Genomic DNA, 10,627 nt, shown 5'->3' with positions numbered 1-10,627 from the left:
TTCCTCCCTCAGAAGATGCGTTGCCCTGGTTGCTTGGTAACATCGAGCGGAAGTGATTTTTTTTTTTACTCATTTTCCCGCGGTTACAGTGTAAACTGTGTCTGTGAGAAGGAAGCGCCGGAGAGCAGATACAGCGCCGTGTAAACAGTGGCCTACAGTGCTCGCGGCTGACATCCTCCGCAGGACGCAGTGTACCCGGCGCTGTCCCTTCTCCACAGCTGACATGCCACCCAAGAGCCCGCGGAGAGGAGCCTCCAGCCGCCCCCAGGACGGGCAGCCCAGCGGTGCGGGGTGAGTAACCCCTAATCATGGGCCAGAGACTTAAAGAAAAAAAAATAGCATACATTTAATTTGTTACAGAAATGAAATAAAATAACAAAAAGCTTTCTTCTTATTCTCCTAAGGAGTCCACAACCTCCCCTAGATATTCTGTATATACTATATATGTATATACTAGCATCACCCTGCCATGGGGGTCACCTAGTCCATCAGTGGCCTGCTGGGGTCATTTCCCCAGCCACCATCTATGGACATGAGTAGAGGGGCATCTGATGGCGCTTACCTCCAGGCTTGTCAATGTTCCCCTTGTGTCAAACCTTTCTGTGTCGTCGTTCTCTTCAGAAAGAAAGTTGTGCGGCAGCGTCTTGGCTTTCCGTTACAGACTCTGGTTTAGGAGAGAATAACGCAAACTTAAAATGGAAGGTCCTTCTAGTAGACCTTCTGTTACCAATAACAAGTAGACAGAAAGTCCTGTGCTGCTGTCCTCAGTAATGGAATACACAACCTGCCTGTACTAATCTGATGGGTCCTGTCACACGTTGTGCTTTGACGCCGTTTAGAAGAGGATTCAAAGCGCACAGGGGTGTTTCACGGGCCGATCGCCTACGCGGTTCCATTGGAAGCATGGGATTGGTAACTGGACCCCTGTGTCTTGTATTATCTAAATCCAAGACATCGGGTGCTGATTACTAACCGCATGCGTTTCCATAAAAACGCATATGCGGTCAGACCATGGCATGTCCCTGTGGGCTTTGAATCAGTTTCTAAATGGCGTCAAAGCTCTACGTGTCAACAACACCCGTACCATTCACTTACGTTCTCTAATCTGTTAATAGAATCCAAACTAAGGCCTCAATCACACGACCGGATGCATGTTTGTGGTCCTGTTTTTGCATATACGGTTTCTGGCCACAAAAAAAAAATTGCCACCCGTATGTAACCCATATGTCACTGTACTGGAAAAAAAAAAAGCTGGGTGCATGAGAACTGATAGTGTAAATATGTCCCCTAAATGACTTCCTTTTGTCATAGTAGTTGGATCCTACAGTAGTAGTGTGACATTTAACCCTTTGTCAAATAGATGATGTTTGCTCACCGCTGTGTTATTGGGAAGACTTGATCAGAATTTTCTTGGAGCTTGGTTGATTTCATTAACTCTTTCCTGCCGTCAGTTATCAGTGCAAGACCTGGTCTGATTTGTGCTGTTAGATAGTGAGCACAGTTCATGGTATCCAATGCATTTGTTTCCCGTGTCTTTGCATTCAGATGACAGTATTCTGGTCAGTATTTGAAAGCTGGAGTGGAAGAGCTGGAAATCTTTCCATTATAGTTTTTCTCATTTTGGCTTCCACTCCTGCTTTTGGGTAAGATATACTGATCAGAATACTGCCATTTAAACCAGAAGCTTAGTGAGACTAATACATACATAGAACTTTTGGGGGAAAGTTTATCATATGCCTGCGGTTCATGCATTGGCGTATAAACCCACGTTGTCGCTGACTGTTCCCACATCACACTCCTCCACTCCAACTCTGTGTGTAAGTGATGTAAATAGGGAAGTAATCTCAATACATGTCTGTTCACAATGAATTGTGATTATTGCAGGCCTTGTACATCAGTTTTCTGATAAGCCTCCCCTTGTCTCTGTACATGGAGCCAGTGTTGGTGAGTTTTCCTAGAGAGGAAGTACTTGGTGCAGATACAGTCCTAACAGCTGTCTCATTGTTATCTGAGTGACAAGTGACAGAATGGTGTTTACAGGAGACAGCTGTGCTGAATTTAATTAACCCTTTGAAGACCTGGCCAAAATTAACTCTGTGTATACATATATACATTTCCATTGGAAAGGGTTTTCATGATTCAGAAACGAACCCAAAGGGATCAGCACTTGTCAAAATATAGAAAACAATAATAATAACTAATAAAGGTAAACCATACATGATATGTACTCCAGAATGGTGCCATAAACCCCTTTCCTGCCTGGAAATTCTGCCGAGTTATTGGCCAGAGCAGTTTTTACAATTTTGACAAATGAAACCAAAATGATAGCGTAAAGAATTATACTAAACCCCAGCAAACCATATATTTTCTATAAGCAGACCCATTTTCAAAATTATGTTAGAGAAATTATACAGAGGCTCCTTCATGCAATTTTGATTCACAGTGTTAAATATTGCAAAGAAAATGCATAAAAATGTACTTTGATGGCAGAAAATCACTAAAACTAAAATAACCAAATATCTGCTTTTCGGATAAAAATTTGTGACAAACAGAAATGATGGGAAAAGAATGTGCAATAAAAACACACATTTTTACATAAAACTTACATCAGAGTCAAAGTGAGCATATTTATATATACCACAACATCAATAAGAATTTACACACCCAAAAACCATGCAATATTTTTTGCAATCCACAAATTTGTTTAAAAATATAAAACTCACATAGACGCAATCTTACAGACACTGCAGGCAGGCAGCCCTGGGGTCCTGATCGGACCTCAGGGCTGTGGGGGAAAGACCCCCAAAAGACAATTTAAATGCTGCGGTTGCGCTATCCATACATACCCCACATGTTTATATTTACCAAAATATTCTGCAAAGGAAATGTTAAATCCATGGGTTGTGGCAAACAATTTTTGCAGAAAATTGCACTGAGCTTCACACGGATAAATTATCTTACACAATGATAAACCAAATAAATACTATATATTCATAAACCAAGTCAATCAGATAACAAAGGTCGCTTTTAGGTGGGTGTAATATGTGTGCAATAATGGAACCTTCCGTGATTGATTAGAATTTGAGTGAGAACACCATAACATAGGTATAAACAATGGAGGGATGGTGTGAAATAGAAACTTTATTTAGGAATGTGTGTATTTTTCACATCAAATATAACTTTATATTCACAGAGAGGTCATCAATGTCAGATTATCTGACCTCAACCAGGCTGATGCCTACCAACTACCAATTAATAGTTTCTGCAATTTTTGGCTTGGTACTTTATGATTTTAATATTTACCTGTATTTTTTCCCCTAGGAATGCTATTGGTGACCAAGATTTTGCTGCATTATGTGAGAAATTAAACGTATCTTCCCCTGTGAGATTGCGGGCCTGGCAGTCGTATGAAAAGATGTTATCTTCAGACTGGACATTGGTACGTGTCAAATAATTATTTACTGGAATAATTCACATACTGCTGCCAACTATACAATGCATGTGATGTGTCGTGATTCCTTTCCCCCTCTGTCAGTGCTTGATATTCTAATAGATAAAAAAGATATTTCATACCCTATTTAAGGGTTATGTTAGTTTGTTAAAAGGTGGTTTCAGGTTTCCTGTAAAATTTACAGCTTTCACATCAGTTACACTGTTACCTCACCTTGTGGCGAAAAGTTTGTGAATTGCCCTCCAATTTACTACTTTTGTGTGGCAGGTTGATCACTTTTTGCTTCCTGCTGTTTTACTCACATATATTTTCTATAGATTTTGAACAAAGCTACAGGGCGCCTGTCAGATGCCATTGTAGGTAGCATATTGCATGTGACATGCTGATTAAGATTGCAACACAAAAAGCCTTCGGCTATATTCACACTGCCGTTGCCCGCCCGTACCGTACCGTAGCGGGCAACGGCAGTGTACGGGGAGAGGAGGAGGAGGTGAGCGCAGTTCACCCCCGCCCCTCTCCATAGGAATTAATGGCGCATGGCGCCGTATTACGGGAAAAGATAGGACAGGTCCTATCTTTTTCCCGGGTACGGAATGGTACGGTGCCGCACGTGTGCGGCACCGTACCGCTCCCGTAGGGTGCCGTGCGCCCATTGCTGCCTATGGGGGACGTATATCGGCCGTATATACGTCAGCCCTATATACGTCCCCCATACGTTAGTGTGAATGTAGCCTTACTCTTATACACATAGTATTGTATCATCTCTGTCCAATTCCATTTAGCTAAATGGTTAGAACTGGACTCTTAGGGGAAAAAATGCTGAAAACCATAAACAAGAATTAATGATTTTTTTTTAACCACCACCAAGAAAGAGTTAATAAAACCTGATTATTAGATATTGATCAACCCCCCGTAAATGATGTACCGTATTTTCCGGACTATAAGGCGCACTTAAAAGCCTTGGATTTCCGTGGAAATCCAAAGTGCGCCTTATAGTCCGGTGCGCCCTATCTATGGCACAGGGCACAGGGCAGCGGACCATACTTACATAGGTCCCCGCTACCGGAGACCGGAGATCTCCAGCGGGAACTGCAGACCACGCGGCATGAACAACTTCTGCCGCGTGGTCTGCAGTTCCCGCTGGAGATCTGCTGTCTCCGGTAGCGGGGACCTATGTAAGTATGGTCCGCTGCCCTCCTCCACCTCCCCCTCACCTTCCCCGCGTTCCCCGTCGCGTCTCGGCGTCGCGTCCCGTCGGGTCTCCGCCACGCCCCCGGACCCCGCGCCTTATAGTCCGATGCGCCTTACATATGTAATTATTACATATATAAGGCGCATCGGACTAATGCGCCTTATAGTCCGGTGCGGCTTATAAGCCGCAAAATACGGTACATGAAAGGTGGATCTCATCCACAAAAAAAAAAATATATATATATATATATATTGATTTTTTTTCTTTGTATGTGTATATAACATTTTATAGCCTGTAAAATGTGACATTGCAGATCTGCTCTGGATGGCGCCTCCATCCATCCTATGCCCGGGCATGTGCCCATACTGCAGTCACCACGACGGGGCATCCTCATAATTGGGAGAAATTGGGTATCAAACTTTTAGGAGTTTTTTGTCATTTAATACTTTGTGACGGTTTAATTTTTGGCCAAAATTAACCCCTAGGCGCACCAGGACGTTATAGTACGTCCCCGGGGCTAGATGCTTAGCGCACGGGGACGTTCTATAACGTCCTGCTTCTGGCACCGGCTCACGAACGGAGCCGGTACCAGAAGCAGCGGCTGTCAGCTGTCTAGTACAGCTGACAGCCTGCGCTAACACCCGCGATCGGAGCCGGCTCCGATCGCGGGTGTTAACCCCTTACACGCCGCGGTCAAACATGACCGCGGCGTGTAAGGGTGTTAGCGCTGTGGATCGGATCCCCCGCGCCGCTTACCGGGGGATCCGATCCTCTTCCGGGCAGCTCCGAGGACTGGCATGTGCCCCGGAGCTGCCCGGTCTCCATGGCAGCCAGACCCCTTCCGGGTCTGGCTGTAAACTGTCTGAGCATGCGCAAGCTTGCTCAGACAGTTTACACTGCTCTACAATAAAATAGTATTGTAGAGCAGTGTATTGAACTTAAACCAGTGATCAGAGCATCACTGGTTTAAGTTCAAGTATGTATAAGTAAAAATATGTAAAAACACTTAACACTACACATTATAATAAATAAAAAATTAATACATAAAAATATAAGCCCCTAAAATGTCACTTTCCCATAAAAAAACTTAATAAAGTATAAAAAACATAAAAACACAAAAAAAACCCGCATATTTGGTATTGCCGCGTCCGTAACAATCTGCATAATAAAACAGAATTGTTACTGGACCCGCACGGTAAACGCCGGAGGAAAAAAACGCAAAAAACATTCCGAAAAAAGATAATTTTTAATTAATACCCTATAAAAAATGCTCTAAAAAGTGATTTAAAAAATGTTATGCACTCCAAAATAAGCCCACTAAAAAGAACAACTGTTCTCGCAAAAAATAAGCCCCTAACAAGATTTATCTGCCAAAAAATAAAAAAGTTATGCATATAAAAAGATGGTGATGCTAAAATGAATAAGATTTTCTCCAAATTAGTTTTTATTCAGTACAATTGAATAAAATACACAAAACCCCCACATATTTGGTATCTCTGCGTCCGTAACAATCTGCATAATAAAACAGAATCGTTATTAGATCCGCAAAGTGAACCCCGTAAAAAACAACCTAAAAAAACTCTCTGAAAAAGATGATTTTTTATTAATGCCCTTTAAAAATGCTCTAAAAAAAGTGATTTTAAAAAGTTACGCAATCTAAAATAAGACCACTAAAAAGAGCTATCATTCTTGCAAAAAATAAGCCCTTAAACAGATTTTTGAGGTGAAAAATAAAAAAGTTATGCATATGAAAGACGGTGATGCTAAAATTATCAACAATTTTGCCAAATTACTTTTTATTCAGTAAAAATGGGAAAAAATAAAAAAATATATATAAATGAAGTATTTTCATAAACGTGGCGACCCAAAGAATAAAAATAATATACTATTTTCATGGTATGGTTAACGGCCAAAAAAAAAACACATAAAAATTTTCCTAAAAATTGATGATTTTCATTTCCTCCACCAACAAAGAGTTAATTAAATCTCACCAATTAGCTATAGATGCCCCAAAATTATGTATTAGAAAAGTGCATCTCATGTGGCAAAAGAAATAAGCCCCTATAGGTGCACAATAAAAAAAAGAAAAAAATTATAGCCTGTACAATGTGACATGGCAAATCTGATTTGAATGGCGCCTCCTTCCCTTCTATGCCCGGCCGTGCGCCCATACAGCAGGTTACCACCACATGTAGGGTATCGGTGTACTCGGGAGAGATTGGGTATCAAACTTTGTGGAGCCTTTTTTCATTTTATCCATTACAAATGTTTAATTTTCCACCCAAAATGAGTGTATTGCGAAAAAATATTACAATTTGCAGACTCCACCTCCATTTTGTTTTAACCCCTATAAAACACGTAAAGGGTTAACAAACTTCTTAAAAGTGGTTTTTCATACGTTGAGGGGTGTAGTTTCCACAATGGGGTAATTTACGAGTCTCGCTATTATTTAGGCCTCTCAGTGTCAATTAGAAACTGTGCAGGTCCATCTAAATACAGGTTTTGGCGATTTTACAAAAAATGTGAAAAATGGCACCCAAATTCTGAGCCTCATAACATTCTAGTAAAATATGTGGAATCTGAAAAAACCATGCCAACATAAAGCAGACATTTGGGAAATGTAAGTTATGAATTTATTTGGGTGCTATGACTTTCTGAATCAAAAGTAGAGAATTTAGAACGTTGAAAATAAAGAATTTTTCAAAATTTTTGCCAAATTTTGTTTTTTTTCATAACTAAACGCAAAAGATTTCATCCAAATTTTTAAACTAATTTGAAGTACAACGTGTCACGAGAAAACAATCTCAAAATCCCCTGGATATCTCACAGTGTTACCACGCTATAACCACTTATAGTGACACAGGCCAGATTTGAAAAATGGGGCCGCGTCCTTTAGGCCAAAAGATGCTGTGTCCCGTAGGGGTTAAAATATTGTCTAAAAAAAATTACAGCTTGTAAATTACACCTCCATTTTGTTTTAACCCCTGTTAAGCATCTAAAGGGTTAACACACTTCTTAAAGTTGATTTTTTTTTTTTTTGCACATTGAGGGGTGTAGTTTCTAAAATGGCATACTTTATGGGCTTTTACTGCTGTTTAGACCTCTCAAAGTCAGTTACAGCTGCGGAGGTGCCTCTAAATAAGGGTTTTGGCGATTTTTCATAAAAATGAGAAAAATTGCACCTAAAATTCTGAACCTCCTAACAACCCAGACTAGGGCTTCACAGGTATTGAGTATATCTGTCGGGTTCTATTTTATACCTGATTTTTCTGCCACTTCGTGCTATGCTTCAGAAGTTTGCAAAAGGGCAACAATTCCAAGCACAATTTAATATACTGTATATATTGAGTATAAGCCGAGTTTCTCTGCACAAAAATTGTGCTGAAAAAAAAACTAATTCGGCTTATGCTCGAGTTAAAAAAAAAAAAAAGGGGGGGGGGCTGGCAGGCTATATACTGGGGGCTGGGGCTGGCAGGATGTATACAGGCGGGTAAGGGAATGGCAGGCTAGCTGTATACTGGGGGGGCAGGGGAGCTGGCGGGCTGTATACGGGGGCAGGGGGGCTGGCGGGCTGTATATGGGGGCTGGCGGGCTGTATACGGGGGCTGTATACGGGGGCAGGGGGGCTGTATACAGGGACAGGGGTACCTCGGCTCATACTCTGATATATACAGTAGTAACTGGAAGGATTTTTAGACATCTATACAAGTGAAAGGTATAGTTTTGGTATTCAAAGAAGTCCTTATATAACTTGTATACATTTTATCAAGTACGTTTTTTTCTTTGATAATTTTTTTTTTCTACTTATTTATGGGTTTCTAAGTAACAAAGTTGGAATTGTGCAAAATATAACAAAGCCTTATTTGTACTGAACAGCGGGACACTCTTGGGAAGATTGAAGCTTTGGGACTTTGGTTATTTATTGCCTCTGTCAACTCTGATGATGCGACTTTCACATTTACTGAACTTCTACGGGCTTTAAATATCAGGTATGTCTGTGAAATTTCTGTTTTTGTATTATTGAATTAATGGTGGCCCTATACCTAAACAGCTGGTATCCAAACACACATCCTGCTGTGAACTCTATCCCCTCTCTATAAACTTGCGCGCTTGTGTTAAATTACCTAGCACGTGTTCTCAGCCATTTTAGCCATTAGAACAAATCTCTGGGAATCTTCAAACCAGCATGCCCAATTCTTCTTTTCCGCTGCTCACCCTTACCCCTCTCCGTAGGGATATATAACGCACGGCACCATATGCCGAGAAAAGATAGGACATGCTACATACGGCGCAGCACGACTATGGGGGACGTATATATAGCGCTGTATAGACGTCCCCCATACAGTCGTCTGAATGTAGCCTTAAATGCGTTTTATCGCCATTGCTTCATCAACTTAGCTCAGCCCCATCAGTGAAAAAAAACCCAGATATTTCATCAGGTTTTTTTGCGGACCCATAGACTTCTATTGCCTTCCATGATCCGCATCTGTGAAAAAAATAGTTTTTCGCACAAATCCATGGCTTTGTGAGGCATCCATGGAAATCATATAACCACGGAGGTGAAAAACAATGCCAATGTGAAAGAGCCCATTTCTTATCTATGTGAGTTGCAATGGATTCATAATTCAGGGAGCAGAGGTTTTAAATCCAAAAAATTTGTGATATGTACTTTTCACTCAAGAACTCTGCTTACATTTGTTTAAACTTTTAATTGATTCTGTCCTTGTCTGGTTAATCGAGAATGTATTCCCTAAGGCAGTGATGGTGAACCTTTTAGAGACAGAGTGCCCAAACTACAACCAAAATCCACTTATTTACCATGAAGTGCCAACGTGGCATTTTTAGCAGTAACTTATAGCTACCTGTTCTTCCACATCTTTCAATCGTATTGGACCTCCGGAAGCCACCTATACAGTTGAAAGAAGGAGGGCAAATTCAGACTCATTGTAGCTTCTCTCCAGGGTCTCTCTTTACAGGAAGAATGGTTGGTCCAGCAGGAGGACCTCCAAAGATATTGCAGTTCTATCCACACCTTCTAATTTTACCTGCAGTGCCAAACAGCCAATGAAGGGTTGCTTTAAAAAAGCGCGGAGAGCAGCATCTCTTAAGTTGCATGGGACAGCAGGGAGATTTGGTCCTGTTTGGTGAACTCTGTCCTGGGGTGATGGTCTGAGTGCCAACAGAAATGGCTCTGAGTGCCGCCTCTGGAACCCGTGCCATAGGTTCGCCACCACTGACCTAAGGTCTTGAACCATTTTTTAGACATGATCCTGAATTTTCTTTTCTTTTTTTTTTTTTTTGCAGTGTTAGCAAATGTTTTGGGCTTTTAAATCAAATTGACATCAACATGGATAATCTAAGCACTAAAGTTGACAATGCCGTTTCTAAACTTAAGAAAAAATATCAAACAACATGTCACCTGTACCAAAAATTTCACAGGTAAGTGATTTTTTTTTTTTAGGTTCATTTTTATGTACATTAAAGGACGTCTTCCACCAGGATCAAGGATTGTACACCAAGGACCCTGACATACTGGTTTGTGTTCCCCAGAGAATCACCTCTTCAAGCTACCTATGTCCTTTTTTATTTATTTATTTTTTTATTTTCAAAGGGCTTTAACCCCTTACTGTCATGTGACGTAATACTACGTCACATGACAGGTGCATGGAGAGGGCTCACGGGCCAAGCCCTCTTCACAGCTAGTAAGTCTTTTCTGCATATTGCAGCAAAGGCTTACCGGTAACACCCACGATCGGTTCCAGCACCGATCACGGGTGCCGCCATCTTTCTGAGGATCGTCGCTTCCCGTGATGTCATTGGGGATCCGTAGCCATGGAAGCCTCGGGTCTTCCCATTCGGGTTAACCCTATCGGCACATTAGAATGAATGAGGAGTAAAATCCCCATATACTGTAGTATGGCAGTTTATGATAGGATCGTACAGACGACCTATAGTTACCCCTTAAGGACCAGGCCCTTTTTCGT

At 41.3% G+C, this 10,627-nt stretch overlaps 1 protein-coding gene across 2 annotated transcripts in view; it reads left to right on the top strand.

The window, feature by feature from the left end:
* The first annotated feature begins 33 nt into the window (after positions 1-33).
* Positions 34-10,627, top strand: part of RB1 (RB transcriptional corepressor 1) — a 90,844-nt gene continuing 80,250 nt past the window's right edge. For both annotated transcript variants that reach the window (XM_072135211.1, XM_072135210.1), the window contains exons 1-4: positions 34-291; positions 3,322-3,439; positions 8,520-8,632; positions 9,948-10,082. In XM_072135211.1, the coding sequence (XP_071991312.1) occupies positions 224-291; positions 3,322-3,439; positions 8,520-8,632; positions 9,948-10,082 (434 nt within the window). In that variant the 5' untranslated portion in view covers positions 34-223. The remainder of the gene's footprint in view (positions 292-3,321; positions 3,440-8,519; positions 8,633-9,947; positions 10,083-10,627) is intronic.

This window comes from Engystomops pustulosus, chromosome 2 (assembly GCF_040894005.1).
Source record: "Engystomops pustulosus chromosome 2, aEngPut4.maternal, whole genome shotgun sequence".
NCBI lineage: Eukaryota > Metazoa > Chordata > Amphibia > Anura > Leptodactylidae > Engystomops > Engystomops pustulosus.
The sequence above is the reverse complement of the archived record's forward strand: the minus strand, read 5'-3'. Positions and strand labels throughout refer to the sequence as shown.